Source organism: Astatotilapia calliptera, chromosome 23 (assembly GCF_900246225.1).
Source record: "Astatotilapia calliptera chromosome 23, fAstCal1.2, whole genome shotgun sequence".
NCBI classification, from domain to species: Eukaryota; Metazoa; Chordata; class Actinopteri; order Cichliformes; family Cichlidae; genus Astatotilapia; species Astatotilapia calliptera.
The window spans coordinates 29,702,510-29,717,832 of record NC_039323.1 but is presented as its reverse complement, the minus strand read 5'-3'; the positions used below and the strand labels follow the sequence as shown (position 1 = coordinate 29,717,832).

Below are 15,323 nucleotides of genomic sequence, written 5' to 3'. Positions count from 1 at the left end.
GTCAAAAAATAATATAACATAGTGTGCAAATACTGATAACAGTACAAATGTTTGCAATATAAAAAATAAATGAAAAATGTAAACATCTATGTTTAGTGAACGTTGCAGTGTTGCTCTGTGGTGCAGCTACGACACTGTAGCAAAGTTTACACACTGTGTCTACTTGATCCACGTCTGACTCCGCGAACCCATAATGTTTCCACACCACTGAAGTTTTTTTTACCTCTCTTTTCAACCAACGGCAGTCACTCTCCTCTCCAAATAACTCCTGCTTAGCTTTCCGAGCTTCCCTCGGGTCCTCTTAACTGTTGTGACGCGTGTTCGAAATGCAGAGAGTTGCGCTCGATTTGCCACACGGAGCAGTAAAGCATGAGCGAGGGGCTAATAATCGACTCAGTCATTTTTAATGATCGTTGAAAGCCCAGATCGGAATCGCGATTAAAATTCGATTAATTGAGCAGCCCTACTCTACACTATCCCAGCTTCTTGGTTGTGCCTGTACAATGTCCCAGCTTGCATCTTAAATCCTGTTACAAAGTATTCAACTGTCTCCAGTTCAGTACTTTTCACTGGCTGTAACTTGTCATGTTGGCTGTGAAAGACCTGTCTCTATGGATCTGGTGCTTAGGGCATATTCATGTGCTGCCATAATCAGAACCTCCGCGGTGTCCTCTAGATGGGCCTTTATTAGCTAGTTGTAGGTTTTCTTGATGTCAGCTACTTCCTTTGTCAATGGTACATGATAGCTCCTCCTCCTTTTCTTCATCACCATCTGTCTTCTCTGCCTGAGCCATTCTTGGAGGAGCTCATATTGTGGACCCATGTTCTTGATGTATTTGTGTGTTTCTTCCTGGATTGTAGCTCTGGCAATAATTCTCATCCTTCTTGTTTCTGCCGCTGGACTTTGGGTAGAAGCCTCTATATTGTGAGGAGATTTTATGTTTTGACATCAGTAGTATTGGGTCTCCTCCTGTGGCCAGCATATTATTCTAGCTGGGTATCTGATCTGGTAGCATATGTATCGATAGCTCAGATCTTATTCCTACCACTGAGCTGGGTTCTCAGCACTCATCTTACCTTCTGAATGTATTTTGGCTGTGGCTGCAATACAGGAGCAGGGACAGTGCATCACCTTTGTATATCGGCACTTTTTAATTTAGTTACTAAAATGAAATAGATTTAGACGTAGAAGAGAAAAATTGGAAAGACTGCAAAAATTATTCATTCACCTGCGGCTGGAGATACATTTTTAAGTTATCTATACACTCCTATGTATGTCACATTCTCCCGGACAAGGTATTTCAACAACTCCTGGAGAAACCTCGTTCAAACTTCGTCCAAATATTCACTCAATGGTGAGATGATTTAGAATTTAGTTCTTATGTCTTGTTGAACTTCTGACCACTAAGTAAATAAAAGTTATAATTCTAATAACATGATTTCTGACTTTCCACTATGTGGGTTAGGGTTAGGGGCAGGGCTCGCAAAATTTCAAAGTCCCTGGTAGCCCTTCAGGCAGGGACTCTTCAGTTTTTGGTAGCCCAAAATAAATTTAAGTAGCCCGAATAAAAAACAGAGCAATTTTTTGATTGATGTTTTGTTTCCGTTATAATAATATACTTTAATGTATAATATTATAACGGAAACAAAACATTAATCAAAAAATTGTTGAAACACAAATTACAACATTGTATAAAAATTACAATCATCAACTCAAATACTTGGTTCTAATTGAACAGAAATTTCTATGAACTTGTAAGAACTGTGTAGAACATGAATCAGTCTGTGTCAGATCCTGAATTTCCACTGAAGTCACGGGTAAGAGGCAAGTGGAACCAAGATCTAGGACATTTGCTTTTTGAAGTTTTCAAAGGCTGCTAAATTTTGCCAGTGGTAGTTCACTCTTTGCAACATAGTACACTGTTCTAAACAGATTTTCCAGGTTTATTTTTAGTATGTTATTTGCAGTTGGTGTTTGTTCCGGTAAAGATATTGCAGACTGAGCAATAATGCATTTCTTGCATTTCTCATGGGTTCTAATGGGGGCCTTTCTTAAAATTACATGTCCCAGTAACAAAGGCGCTTGTCGACTCAGAAATCGAGAGAAAACCAACGACACACCCGGCAGAACATTATGTTATTTACACGGGTGCACATAAGTGGTCTGCAGGTGCGCATTTGCTGTCAAAATAAAAGACGCGCACCAGATAAGAAGTTGCAACGCGTGTTTGCGTCCATATAAAAAGCACTGTTTTTGTCCACTAGAGTGGGATTTTCACGGCACATTCTGCACCAAATCTCTGTGCGTTCATCATTTGTTTGAAGCCAGCTCACCTCCTGCAACCACTTTTCCGAGAATACGTGCTTCTTTTGTGGTTCGGACTACAAAAATTGCGGAAAAATCTTCACCTGTAAACTGTAAATTGCGAAACCAAAGTAATTGCTTAAAGGAGCTTGCTTCTTCGACATCTTTAAGAGTTCTAAACAAATGTCTGTCCTCTTCCAGAAAATCGTATGTACGCAAACACGCGTTGCACCTTCTTATCTTGTGCGCGTTTTTTATTTTGACAGCGAATGCGCACCTGCGGACCACTTATGTGCAGCCCTGGTTATTTAGCTCATCATATCGCAGCCACAGAAATTCTTTTGTCCATGAAACCATAAAGCTGCACTTTCTTTTTGCCTTATAGTCTGATTTGTCATAACTTTTCCATTTTGTGGTAAGCTTTTCTTTGGCTGTCACTTCTTCACCCTGACCTGTCTTATTTGGCTCAGCTGAACTAAAATATATATCCTGCTGCTTTTACACACGCACTCACATAACCCTCAGCGATTCTCTGCGTGATCAACCTCTCACATGTTTAAGCTTGCTGCCGGAGATTTCACTTGGCATGTTTGCGTAGTAAGCCAACGATTAATAAGACGATGTCAGAGGAATTGGTGCACAAATTATCATCACTCACCAATCAGTGCTGTCGCTCTCTATACACAGTTCACGTGATTGCAAAGTGAAAGCAAAAAAACAAGCACAAATTCAATTGGATTTCATTATGTCACATATTGACAGTGGCTCACCGATGCCAATGACATAATTACCCAGCTACATTTCTGAAAGAATGCAAAAGCATTGACATATATTTTTCCTTCCTGCGATAGCCCGACGGGCAGGGCAGAGAGAGATTTTGGTAGCCCGACTGGAAAAATCGCTAGCCCGTATTGCGAGCCCTGTATCTGATTGAGGAATCACTCATCTTTGGAAAAGAGAGTTTATTACAGATTTTGCGATCCCTGGTTAGGGGTATTTGCTAATTTTCATTTCTCCAGTGTGAGAATTTACCCCTTTTCTGACCAAATAGTGAACTACTTTAAAACTACTTTAATTCGTCAACATCAAAATCACATCAAAATCTTAAGATGCGCTTTAATTAGCGACTACAGCTGTCACATAAGTTTCAATGGTGAAATATAAATTTCCTTTTTTTTTTTTTTTTTAAAGCTTAATGCAAATGCTCCTGTATTTCAGTTTTGCCTCTCTGATGTTCTTAAGGCAGCAGAGCTGGCACTGTCTGGGATGGTTGGGAGATTCTAACAGTCTCTTGGTATGTTCTGTCACATGACTTCCTGTAAAACACTCTTGTTAATTATGAACTCTGTGACCTTGGCATTTCAGCCGAGCCTAGTCAATCCCCCACGTGTGCACACTAGAGTGTGTACATCCATGCTCATTGTAGTATGTCAGTCAGAGTTGCCCTTAGGGTCTGGAAGCCATCAATTATTTATAAAATACGTGTGTTTCATGACATATCCATTGTGTTGACTTTTGTAACAGATGCAAGAAAGTGTGTTTGTGGACTCTCCACTGTTTGTGCACAGTAGTAGTATATGTGAGGGTGCGAGTGTTAAAATATTTAATATCTGCTTGTCTCCACCTCAGCTAACTGCTTTTATCTGTTATGGTAAGCAAAAACAGCCGACCATCTGCCTACTATTCTCTCTTTTTTACATATTTTCTTTTTCTCTTTAACATTCACTTCCCACACATCCTCTGTTTCTCTCTTCATAAACTGCTCCCTGGGCCATTCATGTTTGTTTTATTTGAGCTCTTCTTTTCTTTACGGCACACCCAAACATTTTCAGACACAAATACTTAAAATTGCATTCAGATAGTTGTGTGCGGTGGGTGACTTGCTATTTGGGAAGGAAGAAAAATTGCAACGTACTTTTTTAGTATGTTTAAAATCTGCTTGTTTTGTAGACCACTTTAGAGCGAGAGTTACTGCTTTTACCAAAGCAGCAGTAATTGTTTTTATTTAGCCAAAGTATTATACTAAGATCATCAAACATTGCTTTGAAATTCTTGCCATTTTTTATAGTGTTATTTTTTTCCCCATTAATAAACTCAAAAAACGATTGACTGTACCTTTTAATGCAAAGTTGTGTGAAATGTTATTCTAGGAACAATGTTAAACACAGCTAAACACTGTGTTAGCTGGCTCGACAAAACCTAAACCCTCAGTTAGAGGTGATGTGCGTCATGACAGTGGTTATCAGTTTTCTCTGTTAAGCCGGTCAGTCTACTTCTGGCTCCAGGTGCACTAGCATAAAAATAGATGTAAGCATAAAAATCTTTCCTATAAGTGCCAGCTACTCCAATCAGGGTTATTATCAGATGATGAGGATAAAATGGTATTAAAAATCTATTGAACAGCATAGAAAATATACCAGTTTGCAGCATTTTTATAAGTAGGATGAGATGTTAATGCTGCAGAAAATCGTTAATCTGTATATTTATCGCACAAGTTATTTATTTTATGCTGCATGCGGTGATGGCTGCATGCTAGAGCAGGCATCACCTTGTACATGTATCCCTAGCAGAAAGCTGGCTGCAAATCAAAGGATCAATGAAAAATATTTGATCTCCTGCTGAATTTGCAGTCATTGAGTAAAAAGTGAGTTACGTATTTGATCCTGAAGCAAAACATGATTTTAGTATGCGGCAGAGACTACTTGGCCCACTCCTCTTTACAGAAACTCTTGAAATTCTATAATTTACCATGGTGAAAAAAAGCCAACTTTATGACACAGGAGATTCTGAGTTTAACACCACTAACCTGCTAATCTCCATTTGTTGTGCACCCCTACCTCCCTTTTGGTTTCCAATTGCATCATCAGTCATCACCAATATAATTTAAGCATTAATGGGCCCCTTTATATTCTTCTGTTCATAGAATACAAAGAAAGAAGAAATTAAACAAACAGCCAAACATTACACCACAGAGCAAACACAATAAATAATTATACTATGAAAAGTTTTGTAATGCAGCAATCCAGTAAGTCCTTAACAGGCTGCTTGTTCTGCCTTTATGCAGTGTACGTTTTTCCCTTTTGCCATCAACAACTCCCTCATTAGCATTATCCGAGATGTGAAATGTAGTTAAGAGCACAGCTAGTCACTGGTCTCGTTATTTTGATGTATTTCTGCTTTCCTCTCATCATCTTTAATCTGTCTTCTGTCACAGCTTTTAAAACAATATTCAGCTACCTGTCTTGCTAACGTAACCCAGCATGTGGTGCAGCATTGTCATTTTGTAAATGTGTGTTATAGAGTTGCAAATGGTTTATCTTTAATATTATGATTACATCTGTGAGTAAGGCTACGTCCTTCCGTCTGTCCGTTTTCTCTCCCTTTTGGCCTCCCGACCACACTGAGACGGCGTTTTCGCTCATGGAAAACGCAGCGTTTTGAAAATGCTCTCGAAAACATACATTTGAAAACTGTGCTTTCGCATCGCAGTGTAGACAGCGAAAACGGAGAATTTCTAAAACATTGACGCATGTTAGTCATGTGATGCAGTCATGTGACCAATTAAACTAAGATAGCGGAGGGCAATTTTGACAGCCCTATTAAAGATTAATATCAGTCTGTACATGCTACAGATAGCTTTTCCTCAAATTCTTTAATTCTCACTTGCTTTTGCAACTTTGTACTTTTGTGTTACTCGCAGCAACAACTCCACCTCATTGTTAGTCTATTTAAAAAAACTCTGTGCTTTTCCTCGATATTTTGCCATGACATTTCAAAGAGCCGGAAAGTAAATAAGTGGCAGACCGAAATGAGGCAGGTTGAATCTTCTTACTGGCCGAAAACACTTACTGGAACGTAAGCGTTTTTGGCCATTTCAATGTGGACGCGCAACTCTGTGAAAACGACCAAAAACGGTAGTGTGGACGTGCAGCGTTTTCAAATCTATCCGGGCTAGTGTGGGCGTAACCTCGGAAGAGGAAAAACAATGTTTTTCACAGTGCTCCAGACAGCAATTAATAAAATAGCCTCTGTGGGACTCCACCAGTATAGGGGTATTTGGAAAAACAATCCTGTTGTACATGAAATTATAATAGTGAATGCATTTCCTTAAATTATACATCCATTTTTAGTACAAGCTGTGTTTTCTTACCTGTATTTTGGCACGCTGCTTCAGCACAAGAGCAGAAAAGAAGAAAAAACCCTGCTGGAATATGTGTTGCACCACTGTTCAGCTTGGTGCGTAAATGTGTGTCCTTGTGCCCGTATGTGATAGAAGCAATTATCTGTACAAGTACAGATAACAATCATCGATGGAAACAGGATTTAAAAATAATTGATAGTAAAACAAACTTTCCAGTATATCTTACTACTACTGGTTGTGTATGGCGTTATTTTTGTGCCACTATTCTGAGCGCATGTAAAAAAAAATTGAGCACATGTTAAAAAAAAAAATTTGCAGGTGCAAGTGTTGCATTTTGAGGAGAAATTTATTTTGAGCAAAGAAAAGCTAAATTTGAGTGAACAAAATTCATTGCTGAAAATGTATTTCAGTGTTTGCTATTATCCATACACACACACAATAGCAGCCCCGCTTGCTCAGTTTTTGCATTTGCGCTCGCTCGCAATGTGTTACTTGCGCTCTCAACATTTCTGCCCGTGCACGTTCAACTCTTTCTCTACACGTTATATTTGTGCTACAAAACCAGCCAATCACAGACTTCGTGCAAAAAAATCTGATTGGCTGTTTTGGTCTCCAATCAGCTCGAAATGATGAAATGCAATATCCCAGAATCCATTTCGTCCAAAACTCAAATGAGGCAGTGGCGGAGGAACACAGAGTGGCGGAGTTTGAAATATTACTCCTTCTGGGTCACAAAATAAACTTTTAAGATATTTTCATGCGAGAATGGTGCTGTGTAAACTTCAAATATCTGCTCGATTTATCAAGACATCACATATTTGCATAAGTGCTCTAATGTTTTCAGAGATGCTTGCTCATAGGGGGTCATATGATTATTGGGTTTTTCTCTGTATTATTGTAGGATCTACCTGACAATACAAAGCGCCTTGAGGTGACTGTTGTTGTGATTTGGTGTGGTATAAATAAAATTTAAATAAAATTTAACTGAATGTAATTACAGTTTAGAATTACAGTAGAGATTCAATTCAATTCAATTTTATTTATATAGCGCCAAATCACAACATAAGTCGCCTCAAGGCGCTTCATAAAGAGATAAAACCCTAAGCTATGCCGTGGTAAAAAGGAAAAAAAAAAAACCTGTGAAAATGTCCAGTTATGTTGTTTTAATCACCTGATTTAAATAAAATCTTCTTAATGGTAATGGTTTGTATTTTTATCTGATGATGCTCGTGAAGATTTACACCCTTTTTATAGGCATAAATGAATCAATACTGTTGTATTGCACATCTCTTGTGCTCCATTGCATCAGACTGTACCTTTTAGAACTGGTAGCTGGGTGTAGCTGTAGTACATTTCTTTCCTCTGACTCTTATTTAGAAATCAAAGGCCAGAGAGTGGCTTTGACCATTAACCCCCAGCCTCAGGCCCAAATATAACAGAAAGGTCACAGTTTGATTTTTACTTTTATTTACAATGTTTTCATCTGCTTGTAGATCCTCCCACACTGGGCTACAAAGAGACGGTAATTATCGCCCTGGCAACAGTCTCCGTGCTGGCTGTGGTAGCTGCAGCAGCCTTCTTTGGTTACCGCATGATGCATGGTGAGTTGCCATGACGCCAAGGTGTGAGGAAGAGAATTCATTATTCAAGGCTTTTTAAATGTTTTTTGGTAGAATTTGATGAACTAAATCAGAGCTGTTGTTTTGCTTAAATAATAATAATGGATTGGATTTATATAGTGCTTTTCAAGGCACCCAAAGCGCTTTACAATACCACTATTCATTCACTCTCACATTCATACACATAAATGTGTCTATATATTTGTGTTTTTTGTATCCTGTGTATTATAGGAAATGGCAAACAAGGCCTTCACAATCTGAATATGATGGAAGCTGCGGGTTCGGAAAGTTCTCTGGACCTGGACAATCTCAAACTGCTGGAGGTCAGTGCGCACATCAGACTCCTTGTCCTCTTTTGTGGCTGCAGGAGCTGTGACTTGGAATATATTTAGTTTGGAGCTGCGCAGTCATCTTTCATAAGTTGAATCAGTTTGTTTTCTGGCCCAGGAAAGAGCCAGAGTATTTAGTGTAGCGGTGGGATGTGCCAGCTCAACATGATCAAATGAGCCAATAGGAAGAAAATACAGCCATGACTGAATTGTTGTCCAGCTATTTAAATACTCTAGATTTAGTAAGATTACTGCCATGGTTCCACACAGCACATTATTCTTAGTTTTTAATTGGTACAATAGGGATGTATGTGAAAATAGTAAAGTAAATCCCTCTTCTTCCTTTTTTTCTCCTCCAAATCCTGAGGCCTTTATACTGGTGGGTTTTTTTTGTTTTTTCTTTAAAGAGATGATGTTGCTTCTCCAGCATCTCTGCACAAGGTAGTGTGTTTTTGAGAGTACAGAGACTCTAAGCTAGAAAGAGAAAGGAGAAAACAAAAATGCACTCAAAATACATCAAGGATTCTGGTTATGTTTGTCATTTCAATGTGACTTTTATCATCTGATCACAACAGGAGGCATTCAGTGACAGGGGCAGGCATACAAAAATAGAAATGTGCTTACACTGTCACAGGATCCTGAAATCCTGATACTAAAGAGGGAGAGCTCATAATGTGATAGGAAGTCGGCAGAGTTTGGATGCAGCCACGTTAGCAATATAAACAAAGGACTGGAATACAAATTAATGCTGGATCTGATTAAAGTAAGTCCAGGGAGACAGCAGGATGGCAGCAAAATTTCAAAATCACAGTTTCACTTATTAAAATGTTTCCATTTAATGTCATCATCATAGTTCAGTTTCCTACAAACTCAATTTCTGCAATATGCTGAAATTTCCAAAGCAACACGGGCTATTTTTTGGTTGTTTACAACCTGATTCCTCAAATGAAATTCTGGCATTTTTCAGCCTGACTCTCAGTCTGTGACTCATGCTGAGTGCACTATCCCACTGTGGTGTATGGCAAGCATGAGCTTTCCTTTTAAAGCTAGGATTGGTTATCAACCTGCCAGTTTGTCCTTAGTAGTATTCACCATTTATTTCAAAGAGGTAAACACTTAAATATTCTGAAAAAATATGTGTAGTTGTGTCAGTAACTACTAATTGACCTAAAACATTCAGTTTTCGGCTGTCGGGGATCCCGAAGGTTCAAACTGACCTTTTAGGAGAAGAAATAAAACATTCAATCTTACATTTTAGTACATAAAGTATATTCTTTAAAAGACATAAGCAAACTCTTTACTTTTAGTCACCTTATCACAAAATGATAGTAAATAGATCCAAGAGTCACAGCAGTTGATTGTCCCACAAAAAAGAAGCGAGTGTGTGTGTGTGTTAGTATATGTTAGGCCAGTTAAAATGAACAACAGCTAGAAAATACAATTTCCGTTGTGTACTTTCATGAGAGAAATAAGATATGAACATAATGACCCAACGACACTGGTGCAGGCATGTTTTTCTCCTCTTTCTGACATCTGTTCAGTGGGTTTAAATTCAGAGTCAGTGAGAGAGAGAGAGTGACATTTTGTTCAGGCAGGAGTTGAATTCAGAACACTGTCCTTGCAGTTTATCAAACGCAGGCACATGTTCCTTCACGTTAAACTGAGGGCTGGAAAGCCAGCAAACCTTACTCAGACAAAACAGGGTCCATTGTTTCCCGCAGTAGATTTTATAACCAGGCACGAATGTTTGGAGATGAAAATTGCCCAGAAATAAATGCCCTGGTAAATTCAGTTCTTAACCTCTTGCTGATGACTTTTTAGCCAGACTGTTTGGGGCTTAATGGCTTGCTGTTTTTTCAGCTCTCTAATTGAATGATTTGGCTGTTTAACTCTGCTGTTTGCCTGTAATTTACTTTCTTTCCTTTCCTATCTGTCTTCTTCCCTGCCTGTCTGGGTTTGTTGTCGTACCTACCTCTGTTACCGTTTCTGTTTTTGGCTCTTTCGTGTTTGCAAAAAGTCTTTTCTGTGTGCTAGTGTTTCTGTAATAGGACTCAAACCAACTCAGACATAATTACCGCTTCATTCAGATATTCTCTTACTAGACAAACAAGTACCAAAGGTCTAGAATGTCAAAGAAGTCTGCTGTCACCACCTCTTTCAGCTGATTGGGCGTGGCAGATATGGAGCTGTGTACTGCGGCTCTCTGGATGAGCGGCCTGTCGCCGTAAAGGTGTTTACTGCAGCCAACAGACAGAACTTCCTCAACGAATGCTCTATCTACCGGCTGCCGCTGCTAGAGCATGATAACATTTCTCGGTTCGTGGCAGCCGATGAGCGGACGGGCCCAGAGGGACGCACAGAGTACCTGCTGGTCATGGACTACTACCCACATGTGAGTACAGGGGAAGCAGTACCCATGTAAGTGTTATACATGAAGCATGTGTGTTCAGCATACAGAGTGTTTTCTTTTTCTTTTTACCTGCTGTTCCTTGAACTATTTGTTAAGCTTTGAGTAATGGAGGATTGACAACGCCTGTTTAATTTAATACTACAGAATTCTGGGAGAAGCAAACACAGCTGGTGCAGCAAATCAAACTCATGGCGTTTTAATAAGGAAGTCAGTCAATAATTACAGCAACTGTAATACGATTTCATGCTGCATCCAGCATCAATAATTCTCCTCACACTAGCTCAGCCAATTAAAGGGCATTCTCCAGCTAGAAAGGTAACATAAACACTGGCTGTTTATAGTGCCTCCATAACATCTGGACATATTAAAGCAGGTTCACTGAGAGAAAATTGTGGACACACACTTGATAATTTGAATGTGTTTCCTGTCAGTGTTTCACAGTTAAGGCCACCTTTGTTTTGCCAATAGGAAGATAGTAATTTGAAGTAGCAGCATGAGAAGATGATTAAAACCTCTTCAGTCTATGTAAAATCTCCCACAACCAACATCTAACATGTCTTTATTGCAAACAAAAATGGCTAACTTATCCTGTTTTTTCAGTGTCATTATTGGAAGTGTGCTTCCAGCCATTCTCAAAATGTAGCAGAGAAGAGAAAAAATGTTGAGTAGGTTAAAAAGAGGCACATAAAAAGAACCTTAACACTGACTGCTGAAAGCTACTCTTAGGAACTCAACTTCAATTTTAATGTGTACTTAGCAAAAAGCTCAATATGCTTGTTGTCCAAACCTTGAGCTAATTACTAGTCAGCTGACTTGCAGTCCAGCCTATAAAAGGAACCTCTAATTTATGATAACCATTAGTCCTAATACACATTGTCATGGAAACACAGTGCAGTCCAGGACAGGAGACTGGGACATATAATGCATTCAAGTAAATGATAATATAATCAATTTAAAATGAACAGATGTAATGTAATTTTCTGTAGTAACGGATGCACAAATTGCCTTGTGATTGATTGTGAGAGAAAAAAATTAAATGTGTGTGTGTTGGGAGGGAGGGGGGGGGGGGGTTGTTTGGTGCACTAGGCCCAGCCAAGACTGATGGAGATAATTGAAGCAGGAAATTAATAATATCCAATATAATTTCCACTAACCAGTTTTCATAGAGTTGTTGCTGATACCTATCATAAGATGTCATAACTTTATGCCAGATTTTTTTCATCTAAATCATAAATGACTTTTCTACTGCAGAACAATAAAATCACTGCAGTTGCCTCAAAACTCGACGGAAGTGCAGTGATAAGATGTTTGGTTCAGTTACACTGTGAAACTCTGCATCCTACACCATCTTAATTTCTTTGTCCTCTATATTCTTGTCCTCCATGTGGTTCTCAGGGCTCTCTCAGTCGCTACCTGAACATCCAGACCAACGATTGGGTGGGCAGCTGCCGACTGGCTCACTCTGTCACCCGCGGCCTGGCCTACCTGCACACCGAGCTCTTTAAAGGAGGTGAGCTACACAGAGAGATTTAGAGTTAATTACTACCAAGACTGCCGCTTTCTCCTGTTACTGAAGCACAAACACATTTAAAGAATTGTCGTGGGAAATGGGAAAGTATCTTTGTTTTTAGCCCAGTTAGTTTGTTGCTGTGTTTTGTTTTGTTTTTTTAAAGAAATGCTTTGGATAGCCTGTGTTTCTCTTTCTCCGCTCTGTTCCTAGTACTTTCAGCTGTCTTACTTGCGGCACACTGCAGCTGCACGTGGGTCAATTTGTCTTAGAGTGCTGTATATCCCTGCATTTTGAAAAACACACGTACACACTTAGCACACGCCCAGCCATGGGTATTTATAGACTGGCCTCAAGCTAGCCTCAGAGAGAGGGGAAAAGGGAGACAAACAAGAGAGGAGAGATAGGAATTGAGGTAATATGCGAATATCCCTGTAGCGTAGAGCTCGCTGGAGCCAGAGTCTCAAGTCACCAAACCTCAGACTGATTGGCTACACTTGGCCCTCCTTTTTTTCTTTTTTAAGAAATGGCATGGGAAAGAAGGTACACTAATACTTTTTGTGAGTAAGAGAGACTGTAAGCCCAACTTGCAGCACAAACAAGATAAACTTGTATTATTTTGCAAAGGAAAAAAGACAGAGGGGGCTAAAGTCACAGGCAACAGGGACAGAGGGAGCTGGTGTTTGTTAGCTCTGTGCAGCAGCTAACAGCAGAATCTCTTGCCCCCCCGCCCCCCCATTGGTCCTGCACATCAATAGCAGGCAGCACATAGCTGTGGTGACTTCCACAGCTTGCAGCAGTCTTCCGTGCACCCTCTGCTGGACAGAAGGATACTGCAAGTGGAGGCCATTGATATGATCTTAATCCCATTGTTGTAGATTAGATTAGAGGATTTAGTTGTCTGTTAATAGTGCAGCTTGTTTTGAACAGTGAGTAATGAGGGAAATCTGAATCTATGCATATATGAAGCCTTTTTTAATCAATTATCATTCATTAGCAAATCCCACAAAACCTGCTTGAGTGTGCTGTCTGAGAGGTTTTGGGAGTACTGTACATGCTAACATCCTTAATGAAAAAGAAATTAGCCTAAATTTTGCAATTCTCCCTTCAAGACTTGTATAAGCCAGCGGTTTCACACAGGGACCTGAACAGCCGAAACATCCTCGTCAAAGCCGATGGCACGTGTGTCATTATCGACTTTGGCCTTTCCATGAAGCTGACAGGGAACAGAGCAGCACGGCACGGGGAAGAGGAAAACGCCGCTATAAGTGAGGTGAGTGTTCAAGAGGAAGCAGAGGATGCACCTGTATTGATGAGTGTAGTCTACTAGAAAGACAGCAGCAGAGGCAGGCAGTCAGGGTTAAGCATGTCTCTGTATTTGCTTACTAAAACGGGAGTAGACAGCAAACAGCAAAGAATAGACTGCATCTTACAAGCATCAAGTTCAGATGAAATAAAATGGCATGGCTACTGAACTAAACACGGAGAGGCTATAGGCTACAGGAGATTATGTTTCTATAGAAAACAGTCAATGTGGTTTCTGGCATATATGCATTCATTTAGTTTAGCACTTTGTCAGCAAAGATATAGCCTGCTGATATTTTGTCAAAGCTGAGATTATGAGATCTAATAATGTGATCCAACTACATCCACAGCAAACAAAACCCACCTGTGTCGGTGTTACAGTATTTCTGGACAGTTTAACAGTTCCACCACACCCCCACTTACACCTTCTTTGTCTTCCAGGTGGGGACTATCCGTTACATGGCCCCCGAGGTGCTTGAGGGCGCGGTGAACCTGAGGGACTGTGAGGCAGCACTAAAGCAGGTGGACATGTATGCCCTAGGCCTAGTCTACTGGGAGACCTTCATGAGATGTACTGACCTTTTCCCTGGTGAGTTATATCTGCTTTGTGTTAAGTCATTCCTACTGTGGGACTGCAACTTAAGAATAGAACAGAATAGCCATTTATTGTCATTCTGCATGTACAACGAAATTATGTGTGCTGCACACCAACTGTGCAGGAGTAAAATATAAATAGTAAGACAGCAGGAATAAATAGCAAACAGACAAAATGTATACAAAATAAGAAAAAGGCACACATTAAATATAGAAAAGACTGTAAAGCTACTTGTGTTATGCTCAGGAAAGGAAGCACCAGGTGAAAGGTGCATTTTTAACAAACTTAATGGGTATTTCTGATATGTCATAGACATCTAAAACGAGGCTTTTCTCTTCCTGTCCCTGCTTATCCCTAGGAGAGTCTGTGCCAGAGTACCAGATGGCCTTCCAGGCGGAAGCAGGGAACCACCCAACATTTGAGGACATGCAAGTTCTGGTATCCAGGGAGAAGCAAAGGCCTAAATTCCCTGAGGCCTGGAAAGAGAACAGTCTGGTGCGTATGTATGTAGGGAATAGGGCTAAAATGAGAATGCTTTGAGAATACTGCCACATTGTAACAGGATAGCAAAACAATTCCGCAAACAAAAAAGCTTAGAAATAGTCTGTTTTGGAGCTTGGCTATATAGCAAAATATTTTTTTCCCCATCAATCTTTTCCAAAGATGTTTACCCTGGCTTTATTTGTTCAGAAGCTAATTTTTCTGTAGCTCCAAAATCCTGTTTATGTGTGAGGGAAAAACTAGTAATGTTTACAAAAATACTTGCGTACATGTGGATGGTGAAGATGATGAAGTTGTGTAGAAAGGCAGGACGAGTTTGGAAGCGATCCAATCAGAAGTAATCTCAGTAAGGTCAGACACGCACAATTTGATCTGCTCCCAACAAACAGGCTGGGAGGATGGCCTCAGCCCATGAAAATGCAACAAAATGCCAGTGCTCAGAAGGAGAGAAGAGTAGACGTATTGATATCAAGGACAATTTGTGAAGCTAATCTCACCGGTAAAAACACTAAAAATCAACTGATAACTTTAGATTTAGTCTTATGATATCTCTTAGTCTTATGATACTTAGTTCACTAAAATTTTAAGAACTTAGAAGTTTTAGTGAAAAG

The 15,323-nt window shown here is 39.8% G+C and overlaps 1 protein-coding gene across 1 annotated transcript in view; it reads left to right on the top strand.

Annotated features, from left to right (window-relative positions):
* Positions 1-15,323, top strand: part of LOC113015709 (bone morphogenetic protein receptor type-2) — a 40,963-nt gene that overhangs the window by 19,933 nt on the left and 5,707 nt on the right. Inside the window, exons 4-10 of the mRNA XM_026157863.1 lie at positions 7,940-8,047; positions 8,297-8,388; positions 10,556-10,786; positions 12,200-12,314; positions 13,424-13,584; positions 14,058-14,205; positions 14,570-14,706. Coding sequence (XP_026013648.1) covers positions 7,940-8,047; positions 8,297-8,388; positions 10,556-10,786; positions 12,200-12,314; positions 13,424-13,584; positions 14,058-14,205; positions 14,570-14,706 — 992 coding nt within the window. The remainder of the gene's footprint in view (positions 1-7,939; positions 8,048-8,296; positions 8,389-10,555; positions 10,787-12,199; positions 12,315-13,423; positions 13,585-14,057; positions 14,206-14,569; positions 14,707-15,323) is intronic.